This window comes from Peromyscus eremicus, chromosome 5 (assembly GCF_949786415.1).
Source record: "Peromyscus eremicus chromosome 5, PerEre_H2_v1, whole genome shotgun sequence".
Lineage (NCBI taxonomy): Eukaryota > Metazoa > Chordata > Mammalia > Rodentia > Cricetidae > Peromyscus > Peromyscus eremicus.
The window spans coordinates 68,735,166-68,760,947 of record NC_081420.1 but is presented as its reverse complement, the minus strand read 5'-3'; the positions used below and the strand labels follow the sequence as shown (position 1 = coordinate 68,760,947).

The window sequence follows — 25,782 nt, the reverse complement described above, 5'->3', positions numbered from 1 at the left end:
ATGTCTGTGGAGATAAATGCGTAAAAGCTTTTCAAGGTAGTGCTTTTGGCTCTACCAGAACTTAATCTTCCACTGATTCTGTTTATTCTGATTTGGAATACAGAGTTATGACACACCACACACACTGACCACTTCCATCCACGATCCTTCTCATGACTTGGGAATACATCTCATGCATGTGGAGTATAATCCACATCTCCTTTTCATATGCTTGAGTTCAGGGTGCTGCTTTAAAGCTAGACTCTGAGAAGGTCTTTGTATTTGTGTTTCCACAACAGCTCAACTATTTTGACATGTGTGAAGGTTTTTTGTTTGTTTGTTTGTTTTTGTGGATTTTTTTTTGAGACAGGTGTCATGTAGCCCTGTGTAGCTAGAGTTTTCCTGCCTGGCCCACAGTCAGGGCAAATCTCTGTCACCTGCCAGTCCCACAGCCACTCAGACCCGACCAAGTAAACACAGAGACTTACATTGCTTACAAACTGTATGGCCGTGGCAGGCTTCTTGCTAACTGTTCTTACAGCTTAAATTAATCCATTTCCTTTAATCTATACCTTGCCACGTGGCTCGTGGCTTACCGGCATCTTCACATGCTGTTTGTCATCGTGGCGGCTGGCAGTGTCTCTCTGACTCAGCCTTCCACTTCCCAGCTTTATTCTCCTCCTTGCCCTGCCTATACTTCCTGCCTAGCCAACGGCCAATCAGTGTTTTATTGATTAATCAGCAACACATTTGCCATACATCCCACAGCAGCCCTGGCAGACCTCAAACTCACCATGTGGCTGAGGATGACATTGAACTCCTGTCCCGCTGTCTGTCCTTCCCAAGTGCTAGGATCACAGATGAGTGAGATTACAGATCCAATACACCTAGTTCTGGAAATGGGCTTTATAAATGGTTTACTTCATTAACCATTCAGTGCATGTTGAGTTTTCCTTTTTCTTTTCTTTTCTATTTTTTTTGTTGTTTATTTGGTTTGGTTTTGATTTGATGTTTTGAGACAGACTCTTACTAAGTAAGGTAGCTTCAAACTCACAATCCTCATGCTTCTCCAGCTCTAGAATTACAGGTCTGAACTACCATGGCCAGGTACAAACCTTAGAATTTGATATACAGTCACAATACAAGGGGATTATTTAAAAATAGACTTCAGCTGTACAGGTTCACAGTGTTGAATATATGCCATGGGTATGTATAGTGAAGGGATATATAATCATATAGGAGATCTTGGCTTGAGGCTCCTTTTGGCCTTTATTTGGGAGAGTGTGCTTTTTCTAGGATTTATGAGTATTACATGAGTGGAATGTAAAGGATCTGAGCAAGCCATGGGAGCAAGCTGTAATTGTATACCTTGAAATGCCCATTGTCAAATCTGGAAGATGGAGACATTTGTAACCCTATCACATTTGTAACCCTGGCTAATTGAACCTAGCTTAAGGCAAGAGAGTCACAAGTTTGAGGCCAATGAGGGCCACATAGCAAGTTTAATGTCAGTCTGTATAACTGTGTGAGGCCCTGTCTCAAAATAAAAGAACATTCAAAAAGGGCTGTGGATACAGAACAGTGGTAGGTGCTTGATTAGCATAGGTAAGGCCCTAAGGTCAATGGATTGATCCCCAGTACTGCCAGGAAAAACAAAAAACCAAAAAGCACAAACTATAAACTTTGGAGGAGTGGCCTCTGGTTGGTGGACATTTCTTTGTTTATGTAGTGTTAGACATTAGCTTTTGTTGTTCATTACTGTGATGTGTGGTTCTCAGCTTGGCATGCACATCTCATTCCTATTCTGCCATTATGCTAATGAACTGACATTTTTTAAAATTAAAAATGTATGTTCTTATTGAAAACAAATTTAAAACCTAGGAGAGATGAATGCTAAACACTTACCGGTCCACTACTGTTTAGAAATATATTTATCAGGCCAATCAACTGTCTCACCCACTCAGAGGGCCTGATCCAGTTGGTGACCCCTCAGCCATTGGTTCATATTTCATGTGTTTCCGTTTGTTTGGCTATTTGTCTCTGCGCTTTATCCGACCTTGGTCTCAACAATTCTCTCTCATATAAACCCTCCTCATTCTCGCTAATTGGACTCCCAGAGGTCCACCTGGGGCCTAGTCATGGATCTCTGCCTCCAGGTCTATCAGTAGTTGGATGAGGTTTCTAGCACGACAATTAGGGTGTTTGGCCATCCCATCACCAGAGTAGGTCAGTTCGGATTGTCGCTCGACCATTGCCAGCAGTCTGTTGTGGAGGCATCCAGGCAGTGGGACCGGGTCCTGTGCTCATTGCATGAGTTGGCTGTTTGAAACCTGGGGCCTATGCAGGGTCCCTTGGCTCAGCATGGGAGGAGGGGACTGGACCTACCTGGACTGAGTCCACCAGGTTGATCTCAGTCTGTGGGGAAGGCTTTGCCCTGGAGGAGATTGGAATGGGGGGCGGGCTGGGGGGAAGGTGAGGGGGGCGGGAGGGGGGAGAACAAGGGAATCTGTGGCTGATATGTAGAACTGAATTGTATTGCAAAATAAAAATTAAAAAAAAAAAAAAAGAAATATATTTATCATTAAGCATTAAAGTTTCTCAAATTAGGCTCTTGCCAGATCAAGGCTCTTTGTAATGGTTGCCTACTTTTGCCATTGCTCCTAATTCCCACAGTCTTGTTCTCAGAGATCACAGGGACCAAATTGTCTCCATACCACAAAGAGTACTCTCCTTGAAATAACCATCAATAATGACAATTCTTTGAAGTTGGAAATTGGGAGAGATGATAGAAAATAATTCTATCACTACCAGAAAGAAATAAAAGTCACTGAATGTTCACCGCTGTCTGGTCGAGTAGGTTTTATACACATTGAAGCAGTTAAGACCTGGGTTTGCATCTTTTACTGTGAGAATTTGGGTGAATTAGCACTGCAGCTTCCAGTGTCCCCATCTGTGAAATGAGTGCTGGGAGGATTAAATGGGATTTTAGATACACAGAGAGGGAAGAGGGCGCCTAAGAACTCTCCACTGCCCACTTCCATTTGCACATAGAATTCATCTCCTCCCAAGAATCTCAGCAGAGCTGGGGTGAGGGCTAACACAAATCAATGGAAGATCTTGAGTGTACTTTTCTGTGATACTGTTTTTAGAGTCAGTGTTCTTCGTTGCTTTTTTATATTATTCATGATTCCAGCAGTCTTCAAGTGTCTATTTGGTTGGCTCCATTGAGAAAAGTTGGGCATGTTGTGAAACAATGATGCTCATGGTTCAAGATCTTTTCTGTCGAGTATTTGAAAATTTAGTTTTTTAAAGGAAGGTCTCATTTCTGTGAAATACTTCTGTTCTTTAAATGGTGATCAACACCTCTCAAAGTCTCATATTTTATGGTGACTTTGTTTTACAATGTGGCTTTAAAAGGTTTTATGTAGCTGTTTATTATCTGATGAATAAATTGCTCATGTGTTTTAAAATTAGATTTATGAATTAAACACGGGAGCATCAATCGAGGGTAGGTATTTCACTATTTGAAATTTTTTGTTACTTAGGTAGAGAATTAAAGAGTGAATATCCTAAAAATTTCTGATACTTGAACTACCATTCTCAACAAGAATAAGAAATTATGCAACCATTAAGTTTGCTGAACTTAGTTGTCGTTTAAAATTTAGTTCATTATAATGAATATTTAAATGCTTGATAAAAATACATTTCTATGCAGAAGGCTCAATTTAGACTGTTCTGGAAGCTAAAATAAATTGGCTATTTTATTGCTTGCTTTTTAAAATGCTAAAATTATTATTAAGAAGGTTAATCTTAAATGTATTTTTTCCAGATTAAGGCATATATAATCAAATTGAAAAACGATTAAAAATGTCTAGTCTTATAGTGCTACTACATCACCTAATATGGCTGCCATGGTTAAATGTCATCTCTGAACACTTTGGTGTGGATAGTCTGAATTAGGATGAGGGTATATTTTGTCAGTTTTATTCAGTGATTGACGAGATTATGGTAGCACCTGGTTTACAAAATACACACACAAAAAATACTGCCACAGGACACTAGGACATGAAAGTCAACCTTTTCCTCACACATTAACATTTGAGACAAACAATAGAGTCCTTGGAGAGAGAAATGGGGGGGTGAGAGAGATCACCACCAGTGTGAGGTAAACTAGCTCTCACTCTTCAGGGGTACTGATTATTTTAATGTATTTACTTATTGATACTAATTATTTTAAAGTGTCCCTGCCTTTATAGTGTTTTATTGAAGGAATTACTTTAAGATTTTGTTTTTGATATTGTCTTCTAAGTTACAAATGAAATCACTCCTTGGAAACTGGAACAAGACTTCATCTACTTGATGCTTAAGGTTCAAGCACAAACATAATATCACTTTTTAGCAGAGTAGATGAAGATTTCCATTTCAGTAACAGAACTGTAGAAATATGAAAGTGTGAAGTTTATCTTATAAAAACTCTTAATAGAAAATTTTATTTCTACTTACACAAATGAATTCTCCTTGAGTATTTTCCCTTATAGATAAATAAACTTCAAAGTACTTATTTACACTATGAATTTTATAGACTGAGTAATTTCACTTGGCTAATGACAAGAAGAAGAGGTAAAAATCAAGTTCAAGGCACATAGGGAGAATAGAGTGTCTAAAGAGCAGCTGCTTCACAGTTCATTGACCAGGAACTGTATTATTTATAAAATGTTCATGGTGGTGGTGGCACATGCCTATAAGCTTGGGAGGCAGAAGCAGGCAGATCTCTATGAGTTCAAGGCCAGCCTGGTCTACAGAGTTAGTTCCAGGAGAGCCAGGACTGTTACACAGAGAAACCCCGTCTTGAAAAACAAAATAAAACATGAAACAAACAAACAAAAAGTTCATGGTTCACACTAACTTTTTTTTTTTTTTTTTTTTTGTGTGTGTGTGTGTGTGTGTGTGTGTGTGTGTTAGGATAGGTGGTTTTTGTATACTGACCCCATGGAACTCTCCTCTGAGGTCTGTAGCTGTGGCTCTTCAGTCCTCACTTCTGTTGTACTCAATAGTGTCACTGAACTCTGGGGCCCATCAGCTCTCATTTGTGGGTCTTTGCAACTGCTCCCTGGATGCCTTCTTTCTGCCATATCACCTTGCTTAACTCTTGCTTACCTATCCTTTCCTGCCCTGGATCTGCTCTTTCATTTTTCCCTCCATGAAATCATCTCGCTCTGCGTTCATACAACTACCCCAATTACATGTTCTGCATTGCACTTTCTCTAGAAAGTGCCACATCATCTAGTTTTCATGTGTTTATGTAACTTATTGTTCTAATGGCTGGTCTCAAAATGTCTTACACCACTCCAAAAGCCATGCCTTTGTTTCCTTGAATAGGAGAGACTTCATCGTATTTCCACAATTTGATGTACAACACCCCCTAGACCAAACATGACAAAACAGTTTCTCTTACTTAAGTTACTAGGAAATTATTTACTTTATTGTGCTTCCATGAAATTCAGAAATCATGTAAACAAACTGTGTTATGAATTAACTGGTAGAGCATCTATCTCTGAGTGGGTTAAGGAATTGCCAAGAGTGATTAAGCCTGCTCTCTCTCTTTCTGGCTCTGAATGGAGTGTTGACAGCCAACGAAGAGCTTCTTCAATAAATCCATTCTCATGTTCAAGTTTTTCCAGATGTGAGAAATAATTAAGTCTTTGCATTTATTGGAGCCTTTTATGCTTTTCAGGCAGAAACTGGCAGCTGTGGTGGATTAACTCTGCCTGAGTGTGTATTTATTGTTTGGGGTATGTGTGAATGTACATACATGTATGCCTGTATACATGTAGCACTTGCCAATAGTAAAACAAAGTCAGGCTTGAAAATAAAACAAAATGAGAGTCTGGTTATAATGCGTACTAAGCATTTTCATAGCTGCCCTTCATAATCATGAACACTGTCTCCAATGAGTCCCTTTTTCTTTATTTTTTGCTAAATGTTAAAGAAATGAGGGTAAAAGATTCATAACTGTTAAGTGACATACCGTTAAAAAATACATGATTCTCATAAAACACAAAATGAGCACGTTTCAAATATTTTAATGTATTAATAAATGAGGGGACTAATAAGATGGTATAATTGGTTCAGAGGTGGACTTGTGGATCCACAGATACATAAATAATAAGGAATGCTGAAATGAATTTATAAATAGATGTGAAGCCAATAATCAATTGTGTTTTCTAAGCCAATTTGCATTTCTGTAGATAAGGATCCTTTGTATTGTTATCAATTTCTAATAGCTTGCAAAATGACAAAATAGCTTAAAGACAGTGAAATGACAATATAGTTACAAAGAAGCACTAGATAAGATACTCATATTTTTTAATGTCACTGTCAAAGTCTTTCACAATTATTCCTGCTACATTCCACATAGAAGTTTAGGAAAGGGATACATACATACATACATACACACACATATATGCAGTCACAAATCCATATACACATACATATCTATATCTCCCTTTCTGTGTGGAAATAAAACTGTTGGATCCTGCCTAACTCTTCTGGTTAAAAGCCATACTCAGATAGTTCAAACCTTGGCCTCTTGTGTTGAAGACTGTGTGACAGTGAGGACCCAACTACCAAAGGAGGTTTAGAGGATTTTACCCCTTAATAGGTGAGAAAGAAGTGAGTCATGCAGGCAGTTTTAGGGGAGATCAATGGACTCAGACAAAGTTTGTTAGGCTTTGAGAGTTTCGTTTCTTCTTCTTTGACTGATGAAATAACATGACGGAAACCAACTATGTTCCCTTTTGTTAGAGCCAATCTTTGTGTAAATAAAGGCTTTTCAAAGAAGCACCTTTTCTAGCTTCTGCTGATTCCCTAGTGCCTGTAAACTCAAATATCCTGTGGCCCGAGGTGCCATATTTTAAGGTGTCTTCAATCTCAACTCAGAACTGAAACTGTAATTTATTGTAATACTTTATTAGAGATTTTCATATGTAAGTCAATTTTCTCCATGCTGGAGAAAAGCAAAGAACACATTCTCTTATGAAAGGAAGAAAGGAGAACTGAATTGTAGCATGAATCTTAAAGAGTTTTTATTAATAAAATCAAACCCGAGGCCAGTTACTGGGGTCAATGCTGGTAGATCAGAGAGACAGAACAAACCACAGCTAACCTCACCTGGCCAACTTCTCAGCTGGTCTTGTTTCCTCAGACTGGAAGCTTCTGTGTCCTCATCCCAATGGCTCTCAGCTGAACTGCTGCTCAAAATCCTGAACGCTTAACCAGCCAAATGCTTCTAGTTTCTGGTCCTCACATCTTATAAACCTTTCTGCTTTCTACCACCACTCCCTGGGATTAAAGGCTCACTTTCTGGGATTAAAGGCATGTGTCACCATGCCTGGCTATTTCCAATGTGGCCTTGAACTCACAGAGATCCAGAGAGATTTCTGTCTCTGGAATGCTAGGATTAAAGGCGTGTGCTACCACTGCCTAACCTTTATGTTTAATATTGTGGCTGTTCTGTCTCTGACCCTAGATAAGTTTATTAGGATACATAATATTTTGGGTAACACAATACCACCACACTGAATGGAGTAAGTGTGGAACTTCTGTCAATAAATAAGACCTTTGTTGCATGTGACCTTGGCGATACCTAAGATAGGCAGGCACTGTGTGACTCATTCAGTAGGGTGGTACAGATGCACTTCCTTGGCCAGGGACTGTGTCCCTTTGCATTGTCATTACTTATTTGTCAATACTCATATGTAAACATCAAACTATTAAAAAGTTCAGGAGACACCAGAATTATAATTACACAAGTCAGCTCTTATCTTCCCACTGTCAGGCCCTGGGGATGCCCTTCTTTATCCTTTGAAAGGATAAGAGCCTTTTATAACTGTGCTTTTCTTATAACTATGCCCCTTAACAGAGTAGTTGGGAGTTCAAGCGATTTCCTTTTATTAAAGTGTCGTCTTAATTTATGCCAAATTGGAGGCAGGGAAGGATTAAAGGATTTGCTGTAGAAGGCATGGTTGAGCCAGATTTGGAATTCCATGGTTTCAGCACGAGGAATGTGATCTCCCATGTTGGTCTCATTCTGTATCACTTCATGGAGAGAGGACCAAAGTCGAAATGTAGACAATGTAAATAAAGAGAATAAAAGTAGACAGGGGATTAGCAACTGTAGAGATATTCCCTTTGGGGGTACCCAGGGTGAAAGTGTGTATTAGTATACAACATTAAATTAGGTTTTAAAGGGGGGAAAAGGATAGGTATTTTTGAAACATAATCACTACCCATACAAAGAATACTTTTTAAAAATACAGATTTTAACCCTATTGGCAGGAAAGCTTGGCTATGATAAAAATCAGGGCTTAATATTTTTAGAGGAAACGTGACATGCATTTTATATTATACTCATATGTGAAGGAAAAGAAGATGTATTAAATCAAAAGTCATGGTGTATGTGGCTTGCCAGAAAGTCCATTAAAGAGTTCACTCAGTAGGTTTTGAATTTTTTAATTTCCTTCCAGGATATGTTTTATTCACCACTGCATCTCCTTCACCAGGTGCAGAGCCAGCACAACAGCATCACTGTGCAGTAAGCAGGGCTCCAGTCAAGTTTTGGTACCTGTGTCCATCGTAGTACTCATTACACCACGTTGCAAATGAAGCAGATTGTTAGTTGTTCTTGGCCTTAAGTTTGCCCTCTGTGAAGGAGAGCGCACTAAGTGGGGGGTTATGTTGGTTTTCAGCACTGGGTTCCAATTGAGGGCCTTACACAGCCTACACCTACTTGTAGAAACCAAGCAAACTTGGTAATAACCCAGGTTTGTTCTTAGCCATCTTTTTACTTTTTGTGTTTACTTTAAGACAAGGTCTCTCTAAATTGCCCAGATTGGCTTGAAGATCACTCTGTAGCTCAGGCTGGCCTTGAACTTGTGCTTCTTTTGCTCCCACCTACCAAAATAGCCAGGGATACAAGCTTTTGTGATTAAACTTAGCCCGTAAAGACTTACTAAGGATCCTGATGATTGTAAAATTCTAATTTCAACCTCCCAAAAGAAAAAAAAATGTCCATATTGTATGTGGTGGTTGGTTGTGTATTTGAAAATTCTGTGCATTAAGGTTTGACTGATTATCTTCTTGCAGCCCAGTAAAAAGCCAATAGGAACTCAGAGCATGATTGACAATGAGAAGAGACTCTGCTCAAGCCTCAGGTAGGCTGTTCACCATGGAAACAGACATCACCAAAAGCTGCACGAGCATTGTTATCTGAAGTGGAAGCTAAGAGCTGCATCTTGGACAGCTTTGGTAGGATCTTTTTTTTTTTTTTTTCCATATATGCTTCTAGAGGTTTGCAAGAAAAGTTTATAGAAATTATTCATCCATAGAAAGTATTTCATTCTTGCAGGTAATGCAGTAGTCTACAGAATTTCAGAATAGTCTTTTAGGGGAGCACGTGAGGGAAACAATTACAGTTTACACATTCTTCTCCTTACGGACAAACGTAATGCACAAAGAATTTCTTGTAGGCTGGTCTGGCATGGCTGTTATCTAAGGTTTCCTAATTTAGCATTCTGGGGACAATTTCTTTTCGGCATTTTCCTGGTTAAGTGGTGTCTGTGATGCCTTTAATTTGACCTCTATCCAGAACTGTTTCATGAGAAAGCCAACAATTTTTATAGAAAAGAGTCAGAGGTAACAATGTCCCCCTCAGTCACATTTCACAGAAGGCAGCAGATGCCATTAAGAGACAGTGGTAGGTAGAATAGATGGGATGAGATGAGGCAGGCCAGATTCATGTTTGGGAAATGAGAGGTTTAGTAAACTGAGTAGGGCTTTTGATTGACGGTCATCACAGATCTCTGCATGTGTCACTGTGGCATGTGGCACTCATCCTGGCAGGTGTAGAAATTCATTTACAGCTTTCTTGAATAGATTTGTTTTAGATCATTGTTTTTTTCTTTTATCAACCATTTTGTGGAACATTTTTTTGCCCTTTGGAAAATAATTTGAGAAATAATCTGTTGATGACGGTTGTGAAGAAAGAATGTCTTACTCATTAGAATTTTCAGTTTAGGTAAGGCTGAGGCATTTTTCTTTAAAAAAATTGATAAGAATAAGTACATAAATATGTATTCACTAGTTAAGTGTAAAATGTAAAGTGAAGCTCCATAGCTTCAGAATGACTGCTCTATCTCAACAGACATTCAGTGGGATATAGAGACATTAGATATGGTTAACTTCAGGGATTTTTGTTTCTTTTATTTGAAAACATTTTATAATAGTTTATTAAAACAAATTTAAAAGTAGATAAGATATCACAAATGTATTATCCTTGGTTATTTGGAATTATATATTTTGGATAAAGATGTATTTTATATAATTAATTTAATTAGTCACCATAGGGTGTTTTTCTAATACTGATCACTGATACGCTATAATTTTTGTAACAAACAAATTTACCCTAAAATTTAAACAGCTGGATTAGCACATTGGGAGTGATAGATTCTTGGAATTGCTTAACTTGACAGCAGAGGGTTTGCTGTGAGAAGTACTTCCTTAACTATAGAACTAGTGAGGTATGCCCCATGACAAATACGATTGCTTAGTGTCTTAATTTTCCACGCGTGGAATACAGTGAGATTATAAAAAAATGACTAGTGAATTCGTGAAAATTCACACAATGATAAAATGCAAAGAGGATGATTAGTTTGGAAGCAGTGATGTTTCTAGACATCTTAAATAAAATACCAACATACATTAACTTCAACTTTTCATGTTTAATGATGTTTACAATTAATGTGATACAGCATTCCCTAATTTGAGATTAACAGTCATAATTAACTCAGAATAGATTCTTTGAAGTGGTTCAAAGGGCTTTTTATAATAAATTATTAGCCTCTAATCAGCTAATACGAAGTGAGTAGTTTTAGGGGATGTGAGAAGTATGTTAAAATCTCATAAAACATTTAAGTTAATGAAATGATTTTGTATGGTGCAGATTCTCTCTATGGAAACAGAGCCATGTCTGGCATTCCAGAGAAAGCTTTATTTAGACCAAGTTGAGAAATTTTTGAGATAACAGGCTTTAGGCCACGCTTGCTATCTTGGGTGTTATAGCTGAATAGATTTCCAGACTCCTCCAGTCCTCTTTAAACAATTTTTTAAAAATGTTTGGATGAATTGAGTTTGTGAAATATAAAAACATTTTCTTCCATCCAAAGAGTGTTGACTTTAAGTTTGTCAAATTGAGCCCAGAAGATGCGAATCTTCACGGGGGAGGCCAGACCTGGCAGACCCCTAGGATCCTCAGTGTTCCCTGACACACCATTGAGATAAGGAGGGTGACATGAGCCAGGGAGAGAGTCTGGCACATCTGTTGCTTCCAGTGCCCCAGTGACTTCGGAGCGCAAGGCTGTGGTGGTCCATTGAAAAGACACACGTTTTAAAGCATTAATATTTTGATAGGGTAAAAATGAAGGTGCCTGTATTGGAGGAAGTAAAAGATGAAACTGAAGAGGAAAATGTGGAGGAGGAAGAAAAGCAGGAAGACAAGGTGAGTGAGGAAGAACTCGATTAAGAACAGAATTTAGTCCTATAACAGACAAGGAAAAAATGGCCCTTCACTCTCTCTTCTTATTTTCATAGGTATTTCTTAAACCTGTTATTGAAGACCTAAGCATGGAACTGGCCAGAAAGTGCACTGAACTCATTAGTGATGTAAGTGGCTTTAAAGGGTTTTGTCTTTTATTTGCTTTGTTCACCTGGGATGGCTGTGGTGCAGAGTCCTGGGGCTGGAGAGAAAGGTCATCTGTTAGAGCACGGTCATTTTCTAGATCACAGAACTAAGTCCAGACATGTTCGGTGATTTCCCCAAGGTCATATGGACAGAAAACTTCTGCTGGGGCAATTGTCCTCATTCCTAATCCAGGTCCTGTCTCATCCAAGTTGTGCAATTGTCCTGAATTGCATGGTGCTGAAGGGTCAAGCTCATTTTGTTTGAGAACTCCCAAGACTTTAAAAGTAGCAGAATTTGTCTTGGAAGGACCTCTGTCTAAGCGAAATATTTTCAATATGGAAGACCTTCTTCTAAATGAACAGTGCTTAATTTTCCGAGGGTCCTTAATTTTCTGAAGTTTCTGTCAAATGCAGTATTTTTTCCAAATCATGAAAATGCATGTTCCTTTAATTACACCTGACATTTCTTTGCAATATAGTGTGTGTGTGTGTGTATTAATGGAACTGTACATTAAAAACCCTGGTTCACATGATAATATCATTGAGAAGGAACATTTTTGTTGTTATTTTTGTTTTTAGGAACTGAAGCTAGTTTATATTGTATTTCAAGGATATCCTAGAGTTATTTAATGTAAGCATGTACACATACATGATAAGTATATAAATAGAATTTTAGATGCAGAAGGAAGAATATTTCTCACTAGGGATGAGAACCCACCATATCCTCATAAATAATATAAGAGAACTGCTGGCATAAAAAACATGGAGTTGTATGAAATGAAGTGTGTTTGTGCCTGCATTCTGGAGCGAGTGCAAAACTGGCTGCACTTGTTGTTTTTAACATGCAAAGTTTGTTTCCCGGGCAGTAGGGTGGTTTATTGGCCAGTTCTCCAAGGCTAATTTGCCCGAGTCAACACAACAATAACCTTGGAAATGTTATTGATGTTGGTGGGTTTAGCTCTTCAAGTGTCATGGTTATAATTCTAAGATGCAATGTACATTGAAAATGATGCATCTATCCTTCACAATACTGTGATGACTGGGTAAATGCTGGCTAGCCACTGGATAAACTCTAAGCCACTCCATCTGTGACTTTTATATCTGTTTGATAAAATGGTGGTAGTCAATGGAAACGCACATACTTCTTCCCATATTCCTGACATGCTGTGATATGGTTAAATTTTAAGTTAACATTTATTTGTGTTATTGATTAGTAATGACCATATGTTACTTAACATTTGTGAAAATTCTTTGTAAATTGCAATAATAAGACAGTGACAATGGCAGCAATGACCGTGACACCAGTGGCAGTTAAGATTTATTGAGTACTGTGTGCTAGGTGTTGTACCCTGTGAGGTTGGGTCTCCTATTTCCCCCCATTTTAGAAGCCAGGAGACAGAGGCCCACAGAGGTAAAAACAGGGAGGTGAGTACAAAGTCCTTTCTCTTTGCTCTGTTACTTCTCATAGTAATATCCATGTAAAGCTTATTACTATCTCCCAGACTAACATTAGTAACAGCAATGCCATCATTTAAAACCCAGCTCTGGAGACAGTGCCTCTTCCACCTTTGGTATGTTTTTATTAAGTGTAATTATTGCTGGGCTGTAGCTCTAATTAGGTAGGTGATTTATTGGAGTGTTTTGGGGAGGATTGCTTACTGGTGATGTAAGAACCTTCCTGTAGGGAGGTGCAATGCCTTTTTACTACTTTGTGAATGCAAACGCCATGACGTTTTTCTCCCTTTAGGTGAAATCAAACTCATGGGAGAAATTTCTGTTTATTATAGATTTATGTTTCATGGCAAAATGTCTGTACTGCTTAAACATTTAGAACATGATTATTGTCCCTTAATTTATGCCAGGATATGTGCTCACATTTTATTTCATCACAGAATTCTCTACTTCCTAAGATACTCATTTAGTTTCTAGAATTTTTACATGGATCAATAAAGATTCTGAAAAATTATACTAACTTCTAAAATAAAAATTAAAGGAAGGGTTTACCCAACCATTTTAAAACCAAATGTTAGGGCTGAGGATACTGTTGAGCACCAGTGTGTCTGTCTAGGACCTGAAAGGCCCTCAACTGAAAAATAAGTAAATAAACAAGCAAACAAACAAATACCGAGCAACAGTAAATGTTTATGTTCCTAGAAGTTCTAGTTAAGTATCACTAAGTAAAAGTTAATTGTTCTTATTTAGTGACATCAGTATTTTTGTGGGGGAAGAAATGACCTTATATTTGAAATTCCTTTTTCTTCAAATCAATACACTTTCTAAATTTGAAAATTTCATCTCCTCTATATAGTTGCATAGCCAATTGCCAACTGGTTGTCTAAAATGTATCAGCCACAGAGTTAAAATTATATATATATATTTATGGATATGTTTTATCACACTGTATTAGGCTTGAGCATGTATTGTATGGTAATTATGTAGGACTAGATTGGTGCCCCACATTTAACCTAGGGCACTCTCCAATCATCATACCAAACTAAAATAAGACTCTTCAAAATATATGGTGGGATTTTACAGCCCATCCGGTCCTGGAGGGGCATCTGTGTTTCCTTTCTGCTTTCTGTTTTTTGAGGGCAGATTTGTTCTGTGTGGTTACTGAGTGAGTTTGCACGATGTTTGCCGATGTAGGAGAGCCATGCACCCTACAGTCTGAAGAAACTCTTATATGCTGGAGATCAAGTCACTCACTCAGCTGGCAAGTTCCCTGGGATTGAAACAAGATCAGTGTGACCCTTAAGCCTTGGCCATCCAGATAGCCTTCCTCCTTGCTGCATGCATGCCACGCATTCCATACACACTTTTACATTGCACACAACAGTAAGCCTCTGTGTAGGATGCATGGGTCGTAACTTACAAGTGTGCAGACTGGAAGTTGAGGGACTGTCACCTGCAGTCTAGCTGTGGGTTGCCTGGGACTATGAGTGAGATGCATTTGGTTTTGTTGTGGTGCTCCTCATAATGCTGTTTAGAGTTTCACAGACTTGTGGGCAGCAGTCATTTTCAGTCCTGATTTCTGACCTGTGGCTGATAGCGTGGGCCTGTTGTCTTTCATAGGAGTTTGAAGGATTGTAAGCTTGTGAGGGACGAATCGAATAACCACTTCCCACACTCCTCCTTCACCCTTTGAGAGTGTCTGAGGCTCATCTCTAGAGCTCGCCATTTCACTCTGAGGCTGGGGGGCGGGGTGGGGGTGGGTAATGGGGCAGGAGAGGGTCATTGGAAGCCATGCAGACAGTTCTATATCCAGGCGACTCCCAGACAGTAGGTAGAAGTGTTAAGTTAGACTGGCTTTGGGTCAGTCCTGGGAAGCTGCACTGTGTGGATTCTCTTCAGAGAGAAATGTCAGTTTCTCAGGTCAAGGGGCTTCTTTTGGTGATCAGTATAAAGCATTTTTCTTTCCTGTCCCCATTGCCCACTTTTTTCCAGTTTTTTCTTCTTCCCTTTTCCTGTCTTTCTCGTTTGGTTTCTGCTTTGCATTTGAACTGCCCACATCATGGAGTTTCCTCAGCACAACTCATACCCACACCCTGAAGGACACCTAGCCTCCCAGGCAGCCTCTTAGTTTTCCTTTTAAGTGTGGAACACTTCTTATTTCCTTAATTAAACTCTCTGGTAGTTGATCTTGCTTGTCAAACACCTCATCAATTCCTCATATCAATTAGACATGTCCACTAGACTGAGCATCCGGAATCATGGTTCTAGCCATCTTCTGACAGGTAGGCATAAAAAATACTGGGCAAAAAGGAATCTTTGGTAGGTTTCATATAAGTGAGGCAGAACAAGCCTTGTGTAGAACAAACTAGGCTCCATCTGTGTGCATCCTGATTTAATTAATATTTTATTTCAAAGCTTGCAGGGTGTTCACCTGCATGGGAGTGGGGACAATTTTTTTTCAGGCAAATGAACTTGTGGACAAATCCTTCCAATAATGAAAACATTAAATTCCATGACTACTCTTCCAGAAAAAGCCCAGAGTGTATTAGAAAACCTGGGAGAGTGACCTTGGTCATGACCTGCTAGTTCACAAGCTGTGATCAAACGGTAGTCCTTTCTCTCAAGGCTTACATTCAACGGATGTAATTTCATTTGTGCAAAGACTTTCTAGATAAGCATGCACGTAAGAAGAAATATCCACAACCATTTCCACATCTGTCATCCACTTTGAGCCGTTAGCTAATCTTGTACTCTTCGAAAGAGCCATGGACAGGAACAGGAAGCAACTGTGCACTAATTTCCCTCTAATTTTAGAGGCAACATTGTGGGATTAGTGGGAAAAGCCAAGGGGTAAAGTAAATGTTTGGGACATTGTATTGACCACGAAACCATCAACTTTGCCCTACTTTTGTCTTTAATTTGACAATATGTCGGATTGCGTGTTTTCTCTGAGACACGGGGTTGCGAGTGACAGCAAGAGCTTAGTGCAGGGGAGATTGTTTTCTCTCCACATATAAAGTCTGACGCAGGTGGGTCCATCACCGTACAGCAGCCCTTTCCATTCTCCCTGCTTCCTTGACTTCTGCCCTGTCTTTGTCAGTATCCTGGCTTATCACCTCATGACATCATTGCTGCTGTCGCTCATGACTGGGGAAGAAGAGATAGCAGCATGCCATGTCAGGACTGTGCAGAGCTTCTCCTGTCAGCCCAGAATGTTGGAAGCTCTGCTGGGACGTTTGCACTGAGTCTCTTCTGGTGGGCCCATTGCCTCTTTGTCCCTACCCCCTCCTCCCTGGCTGATCAGGGGCCAGAGAAAATGGTACCACTGTGCCTGCTTTAGACCGTTGGGATGGAGGCTGAGTCCCATTTAGGTCTGTGTGCTAGGAGTGAAGGGATGGTTGGGAATCTCACCAATAGATAGAGCCAGTCTTAGATTATAACATGTAGACAAGGCTATAAATAGCCATCTATTTGGTGATCTATGAAACTTTGAATGGTTGACTGATGTTGTTCTCATCCATTTATCATTTCCTGTCCCACCAGCATAGGAATACTACATACATGTAATAGAGTTAATTGTGTAAAAGCTTATGAATATTTGCTTATTATTATGCATACTGTGGAATTCATTAGGAATTGCATACAAACTCATTGGAAGTCATACACACAAACTCATTAGAAACTCAGAACCAATCATGGTATGTGTGTGTGTTTGTGTATGTGTCTCTATGTGTATGTGTGCGTGTGTGCGATTTTTAACACATTTTATAAGATGAATAGCAATAATCAAATTACCTTAAGTTTTAAAATACAACTTAAATTTAAAGATGCAAATGCATCAAACTTTTTAATAAAGATCAAAGAAGGCCATGGAGTCCCACAATCAAGGCTGAAATATTTGCCTGCAGAACAAAGGAAGTAAATACTTCACCCTTATCCCCAGCTCCTGTCCTCAGCATTTAGCCCGTCAGGCACTATCAGAAGGCCTCTAGCCATGAGCACATAACACTGTGGTGAAGAATGTGATCCTGATGGGAAAGATGGTGGCAGAAGATAAAAATAATGAGCCAAACTTAAGCCTAATGATAGGCTATTTTTTTCTCACACTTAATTATATAACAGGGATACTTTTTCCCCCTATGATCAAACTAGCCTGGTATTTATCATCCTGCCATTAACGATTTAATTACTAGTGACTGAGGAGAGAGATTTGCAGGAACCTTAAATTATGGCTAATCTTTGAGAAGAAAAAATGTAATTTAGTGCTCAGATAAGATAAATATGTTCTCCTGTTGATTTCATGAATAAAGCAAGTGTTTAATATGGTAGGCATTAATATCTATGAGACACAGCAGTGAAATATAGAATTTTGAAATTACTTACTATATCTGTGTCTGTTTACACCTCAGGTCAGGTTAGGCCCCTCAAATCAGATTTGCATATGGGAAAATCTCCATGGAATGTTAGTCCATTACATCAATATTAATCATGCCCTCTTAAGAGCTGGGTAGTGGGTACAAGTAAACATCACATTTGAATTATAATTAGGAAGACCATATAATTTATCATGTGAATTGAGACATTTTTTTCCAGCTTAAGTATTTATAGTCTTGTGTAGATAAACATGACTTTATTACAGAAAGATATAAATCTCAGCAGCTTACTGTTCTTCTCTGAAATCTACCCTACCCAATTTTCAGATTGTCTAGCAGTTAACATGACAGGAAGACACTGTTGACCCTTCTCCATATTTCCTGATACATTTTGAGCTCATGTATCATGTGGAATCTGCCCACCATGGGAGAACAATTCTGACTTCTCCCCAAGTAGCAGCAAGTGATTTCATTTTACCAGAGAACTTGAGAAAACTGAGCGTGCTCAGCTAAGTCCCCAGAAGGCTTTCTCTGGTGGATCTGCCCACTCATAGCATAGTGGTATTCTGGGATGATCTGTACCACCTGGAAAACATTCTGGGCCGGGGTGGATGGGAGGGAGGTAATGGGTGCTGATAAACTGGGGAAATGGGATTTGAGGGACTTAATTAGTATTAGGCCTGTTCTGGCCACAGTTTAAACGCCTTCTCTGCTCCAGCCTGTAAAGGTAATGTCCATTGTTTACTTTCTGAGCCCACACCTCGATAGTTCCATCTTTTCTGAGGATTTCTTGTTTCCTACCTTGAGGTAGGCAGCTGTCTCAAGCCACAGACTGTGTGACTAATATGCCCAGGTTTGATCTGTGTGTGCTCGAGTGCATGTGCGCGTGTGTGTGCGAGAGAGAGAGAGAGAGAGAGAGAGAGAGAGAGAGAGAGAGAGAGAGAGAGAGAGAGAGAAATATGTGGATGATATGTATTTGTGCACATTTGTGTGAGTGAGTATGAGCAGATGTGTGCCACTGCATGTGTGTAGAAGTCAGAGGACAACCTTGACTATAGGTCATTCCACCTTGTTTTTAGAAAGGGTCTCCCCTCAACCCATCCCCTGGCCCATGAGCTCCTGGGGATTCTCTTCTCTCAGCCTTCCATCACCTTGTAGGAGTGCTGGAATTACAGATGCTTGAGCTACTTCTCTGGCTTTTACAGATTCTGGAGACTTGAGTTCTGGTCCTCATGCTTGCAGAACAAGGCCCTTTACCCACTGAGCCATTTCCCTAAGCCCCCAGCATTGAGCCTTAATGATGACGGATGCTTGCATATTGAAAGCACAGTTTCCCCTCACAGTGTCTCATAGCCTGTGCAGCCCTGGACCAGATAGCTTAATTTAGCTGTTTTGAGGAGGATCCTGTATTTCAATCTTTACTTCATCAAATGGACTTTCTGTTAAGAAAAAAAAATCACTCCAGTTGTTTTTTTCCCTTATGTTTATGATTTCCATTTTCAGATCCATTATAAAGAAGAGTATAAAAAGTCCAAGGACAAATGCACATCTGTAACTGACACTCCCATGCTAAACCATGTAAAAAACATCGGTGCTTTTATTTCTGAGGTAAGGTCTGAAAAGCTGTCAAATGGACCATGGTTTTCTTTATTGAGTTTACATGGATAAAAATGTACAGTAATTGGAGAATAGTTTTGAAAGAAACACTGAATATTGCTCATATCTAAGTTATTTAACTCTATGAACCAAGTTAATAGGTGTAAATTGATTTTATTCTATTTCACTGGTGTATGTTGTTATACTGTATATGTGTATTTTGACTGTAGTTATCCTTTAGGTAGAATTACTCTTCAAAATAGATATTTTTATCCAGGTAGGAGAAAATTCTGGCAGCATAGTTAATTTTAGAAGTTTCAAATTATTTATTTCCTAATGGACATATTTTGGAGGTAGATAATTGAATACCAAATTGGAAATAAGTAAATTTTGTTGGCTAAATTCATCAAGCATGCCATTTTTGATAAATAATTTTAAATGAACTCTTTTTGAGTGGGCTAAGACTCAGCTGGAGAGAGGCAGTGATTAGGAGGCAGAGTGAAGGAAACAGTGTTTCCAGGTGAAAAGCCACAGAGCCTCTCCTGCGAGCATTCAGTTCCAAGATGCACAGTAGATCCTGAAGCACCATGTCATAATCCCTATGTTGAGGATTTGCATCAGTCTGTGAATGAACTTGAAAAAGCAAAGGAATAGAGCAGCGTTGTAAGTGACTGACCTCTAGTGTTTTTTAAGTTGTGTTGGAAAGAGATAAATGTGATACGCTCAGGATTGTCTAGTAATGTGGAACAGTTTTGAGAAAGCCAGTCCATTTTCTGTTATTATTACCAGCATCTTTCGCTGTGGGGACAAAGGGCCTATGAAGGGTATGCTCCATCAATCAACACCCAGATCAGCTGTGGGTGGGGAGGGTTACCGAGATCTCATCCACAGAGCATGAAGAAATGTGATTTTTTTTCTTGTGTTAGCTACATTATTCACCCTGTATAGAGAAATTCTTGGTGTTCTCAATTTGCAATTGATTAATTTTCCTTAAGGAGCTAACTGCAGAGCAAAAATTACAAGTGGTGACCTATCGTACTCCCTAAAACCTAATTTTCCCAAGAGGAAATGGTGACTGAGTGTTTGTCTTTTCAAGTAACGATAGAGCTTGTTCATACTCAGTGCAGGCTGAAGACACACACACACACACACACACACACACACACACACAAACACACACACACATTCACACACAAACATAGACACACAGTCACACAGAACTGCACACAGACACAGAGACATACACATGCAGACACACACACAAACATACACACACAAACATAGACACACAATCATACAGAAATGCACACAGACACACAGAGACATACACATGCAGACACACACACACAAACATAGACACACAATCATACAGAAATGCACACAGACACACAGAGACATACACATGCAGACACACACACACACACACACACACACACACACACACACGAGTAAATGAGCCTCCATCTTCCACTGTGGCCAAAGGAAATCAAGAAGGTTTTAATAAAAGAACATCCCTTTTATTATTATTTAATTATACAAGTTTAGAGGATTTAATCTGACAATTTAATATATTTATTCAGTGTATTCTGATGAGAATCAAGTAGTTAACAATTTTTTTTTTAAATCTCCTAAAAACAATCTGTGATTATCAGACAGATAAAAACAGTACATCCTTCTGGGCTGAGTGTGATGTTTCAGTACACACATAATAGGTCCTGAGCAAATCAGGGAAACTAATGTTTCTTTCTCCTTGTCCTTATTTTGCGTCTGCAGCCTTTGGCTCCCCTCTTCAGTTTTTCACAAAATAAATACTAATCTGTTGTGAACTACGGCCACCCCACAGTTCTGTAGAACCCAGGAACATATTTATTGTACCCAATTGTCTGCGTTCCTGTTATCCGACATCACAGCCCTCCTCGTGTCTAGTCATCATGATTGTTTGCCTTTAGGTCCCAGACAGTAAATCTAATGACTTGTATGTTGTGCCTAGAAGGTCTTATTGTCCTCAGACCATTTGTTCACTGGCCAAACACATGAAACTCAACACACAGACTTCAGAAATGCACAGATCAAAACAGAAACTGCCCCATGTCCTTCCATATCACATTTAAAGCTCCCCCACAATACACTAGATTTATTTCTATCTATGCTTATCAGACTTATTGCCATACATTTAAATACCCTGCAGGTTTTTAAACTAATCATGTTTCTAAAACAAGCTTTCTTTTATATTCACAATAGAAAAAAAACATCAAACAGAATGCTTATATTTCTTTTCTTTTTTTTTTTCCCTCTTAGGCGAAATACAAAGGAACCATTAAATCTGATCTTTCCAACTGTCTGTATAAGCACCTACCGGCCACCATTGACAGTGTCTTTGCAAGAGAAGTGTCCCAGCTTCAGAGTGAGGTGTGACTCAAATTTGTAACCTTATGGAAGTTATTTGGTATTTTTATGAGCACTGTTTTTCTTGGTTATCACATACTAAATGGAAGTTGGAAGCAACTGGTCTATACTGCCAATTATCACAGGTGAAATGGCCGAAAATGAAGGAGACCTTCAGGTCTGTCGGCCACCTCTTTATTTCTCCATGTCCCACTCATTGCTCTTTCAAGAGCTGATTCCAATATCATCCAGACAGTTTCACAGGTGGAATTTTGACAGCTACTTCAAATAAGTCTCCAATTTAATGTGTGGTCCCTAAGCCTAGAACATTTCAGTAGGGTTTACAAAGTCAGGGAAACAGATGATGCTTGGATTTGGGGCATGCGCAGGTCTATGCTCCCTCAGCTCCACCAGTGCTCCACCAGTATTCTATTCTGTGGTGTGGGCTTTCCATTCAGGAGATCTACAGCCACCACCTAGGGACTCCACTAGGTGAAAGTAGCTGTTTCCATGATTCTAAGTTAAAGAAAAATAGCAGCTGTCATCATGAAAACTCATTTTGAGTCCAGGAGTGTAAGGGCGGAGGTTTCCTTAAAGGAGATTGGCAGGTAAGGCATTCTGAATGTCCTCCATCTTCTGAATTTCTTGCTGCAGAATTTCAAACTAGAATATTTTGATGCTTTCTGGCTCATTGTTTTCTTCATATTACCATCTGATGATGATGATGATGATGGTGGTTGTTTGTAGTCTATTTTCTGTTATTTGTCCCTCTACACTTTGTGGAAGACTCTCCTATGACTCATTTCCTGCTCTGTATTTGGAGCAGTCCCCAGCACATATGGACTATAAATTCAGTTGAATATGTTGGTTTCCTTCCTAAGGGTAAGCCCTCTTCTCATAGTTTATGCCCTTCATGTATAGTGTAAGTCTATATAACACATATATGCTAGCTGGGTCAGGTGATGCTCTATGTACTTCTCACTTATCTACATTTGATCCTCCCAACAACCCCACAAAGTATCCCCATTGTAGGGTTTTAGAAACAAGCACAGAGAGGGTAAGTAGCTTTTGCAAGACCACACATCCAGTAAAAACCAGAGCCAGAACACAAACATAACTAGCTAATCTGCCTCCAAGGTCTGAGTCCTCAACACATGCTACACTTCATCTCTCCTGCAATGTTTACTTTTTGCTTTCTTATAAATCAATATATTTCAGTTTTAGAATGCATCTTAAAGTTTTGTTTTGAGACAGCCTCAAATGTAGCCCAGGCTAGCCCCTCACTCACTATGTAGCTTGAGTAAAACTTGAACCCATAATCCTCCCACACCAGCCTCCCAAGTGCTAGTATTATGAAGCCATGTGCTACATGCCTTGTTTTAGCAAATTCACTTTCTTCTTTAAATTCTTTTTATTTGTAAATAGAGGTTGCCTTGGATTTCAAATAATTCTCAAATGGATTACTCTGGAAAAATACTAAGCATAGAACATCTTTAAGTAATTCATTATTATAAATTTAAGCGTCCACTGTGTCCTCAGCTTGGCAGTGAGTCTATCTCAACTATGCAAGACTAGTCTAAAAATATATGATGGTGAGATTCTGCGTAGCTGACTGTGATGAGTATGTCCTTTATTTGCCCTGCCAACATCTGGCCACTTAGCTATTTGTTGATGACATGGGCTACTTAACAAAGCATATAATTACAACACAACATTTATGTGGAACAAGTAACAATTATGCAAGAAAGAAAAGGAATGCATTCTTATGTTTGTGCTTGGTGAGGTGACAGTTTGGGTTATATGCTGGATAGTTTTATGTCAACTACATACAAGCTAAAGTTATCTGAGAGGAGAAAAATCTCAATTGAGAAAATGCTTCCACATGATGGGGCTGTAAGCAAGCTCATAGGGCATTTCCTTGACTAGTGATTGATGGGGGAGGTCTCAGCTCTTGTTGGTAGGACTATTCCTGGGCTGGTGATCCTGGGTTCTATAAGAAAGTAAGCTGAGCAAGCCATGGGGAGCAAACCAGTAAGCAGCACTCCTCTATGACCTCTGTATTAGCTCCTGCCTCCAGGTTCCTGTCCTGTTTGAGTTCCTGTTCTGACTTCCTTTGATGATGAACAGTGTTGTGCAAGTATAAGACAGATAAACCCCTTCCTCCCCAAGTTGCTTTGGCCATGGTGTTTCATGTCAGCAACAGAAACCCAAACTAAGACAGGATACTCGAATTCTAATTTTTTTAAGTATGAATTTTCTCACCTTCTTAGTAAGCTTATAGCACATCAAACCTTGCAACATAGCACTTAACATGAAAAATAATTCATAGAGGATATTTTAGAATTTGTCATGTTTTTGTTAGGATAAGTTACCATGTACATTTTTACCATGTTCTCCTATGATAAATAATATAGGGGGACCTGTATACACCATAAGTTATGAATTTATGTGATGAATTTCTGACTTGCTCTAAGAGAAAACTTCAGATTCTCCATAAGGTGTCTGTTTCAAAGGCTGACACAACTGTAATAATGTTTCTTTAGATATACAAGCATCCATCTTATTAAGATACTAATTGTGAATATATCTGCAAGTAAAAGGCAAGAAAGCAGACTACTATCTGCGAGTGTTTGTATGTAGTTGTGATATTCCCCAGACCTGAATAGCAAATGTCTCACTGATTACTTTTATGGCCCGCTGTCTCCTAACTCTTCAGCAAACTCTTATCTGAAATCAAGTTACATATACCCTTGAATACTTAACCTCAGATTTTCAGTTTGCCAGACTGTTCTATGAAGAAAACAAAATGCCTGCAGTATATTTGAGTTTGGAATCTGCTATAAGGAATTTGAGAGAAGGAGCACATTCAGAATGCCTTATATGTTGGCTCTCTTTAAGGGAGAAGTTTCTCTTATACTTCTGAAGTCAAAATGAGTTTACAGGATGACCGCTCTTCTGCATCTTTGCAACTCAGAATCACTAGAATAGCTATTTCCACCTGGTGACTAGCTAGAAATGGAAATTGAGTTAGGGTCACACTTTCTGATAGAAAGTGTTTGGTAGGAAGAAATTCAAGAAAGAGAGTCCCAATGCATATAGTAGACCATTTTATGAGTTATATAAAAATAAAGATCCCAAAGAAACCCAAGAATGGAATGGAGTGTTCTGTCAAGTGATGGGATTCTTGCCTGCATGCTGTTTCCAGGCAAGGGCTGACTACTCCTGCATCACGGAAGTGATATAGGTAACTCTGGCACCGGAACTGAGCAGACTTCTGAGAGTCTATGTTTGTGTCAGCAGTGGCCATAGGCTTCTGTGTCTGCAGTTCACAGTTGTCTGTTGTGTGGAACTACAGTACATTCACCAGAATGGTACTTTAAAAGCAGACTGTAAGTCAAACATAGACATATGTCGTGTGTGTGTGTGTGTGTGTGTGTGTGTGTGTGTGGGTGTGGGTGTGGGTGTGTGTGCATGTATGTGTATCTGTGTGTGATAGAAAATCTACTGGAAGTAAAACTAAGCATTTACCTGTAATCCCAGCACTCAGGAGAGAAACAGAAAGATCAACATTCAAGGTTATTCTGGCAATATAGTGAGCTCTAGATCATCCTGGGATACTTAGAACCTTGGTTTTAAAAAAATCTACTGAGGGATAAAATACATGAGATAAATGTAAACATTTGACCATACACACATGTTGTGTTGACTGTGTGAAGCGATTGACTGTGCACTCTGGTTTGGCTGTGCAGCTCCCCAGTGCTCTGAGTGTTCTCAAAGTGTGAGGAAATTGTTTGAAGTTCGGGAAGCATTACAAAATGACAGATCCTTTCAAAATTAAATTTATCAGAAAATGTATAAGCTTGGCATCATGGACATCATTTCCATTAGCTATTTAAAGGAAGAAAATTGCTATGATAAATTAAAGTTCAGCTGCCTCCGACTTGATGCAAGCTGAGTTTTAAAGTCGTGCTTAGGAGCAGCTATAAATGAAATGACTATTTTAAAGCTGAAAGTAGGAAATTATGTAGCCTCTTTAGGAAAGAGTGCTTTTTCAAATTGTTCTGGATGAGTCACTATTTCTATGATAACTCATAAAATGATCGGCTGCATCAGTTATGTTTATGAAGTCACAAGTGTGGTATTCCATCTAAAATGTAGAATATAGAAGTTTTTCACGGTTTTAGTGACTTGGCCACTCGTTAAACTCTCCCTTTCTTCAGAGGCAAAATATAAAGCATAAGTAACTGTGATAATGGACTGT

General features: G+C 39.1%; 1 protein-coding gene across 3 annotated transcripts in view; it reads left to right on the top strand.

Annotated features, from left to right (window-relative positions):
• Window positions 1-25,782, top strand: part of Nebl (nebulette) — a 359,628-nt gene that overhangs the window by 238,149 nt on the left and 95,697 nt on the right. For 2 of the 3 annotated variants that reach the window (XM_059263624.1, XM_059263623.1), the window contains exons 1-4: window positions 11,453-11,533; window positions 11,626-11,697; window positions 19,044-19,148; window positions 21,435-21,545. The exons of the other annotated variant lie outside the window; for it this stretch is intronic. In XM_059263624.1, the coding sequence (XP_059119607.1) occupies window positions 11,453-11,533; window positions 11,626-11,697; window positions 19,044-19,148; window positions 21,435-21,545 (369 nt within the window). Of the gene's footprint in view, window positions 1-11,452; window positions 11,534-11,625; window positions 11,698-19,043; window positions 19,149-21,434; window positions 21,546-25,782 lie in introns of those variants that run through there. 3 annotated transcript variants of the gene reach the window in all.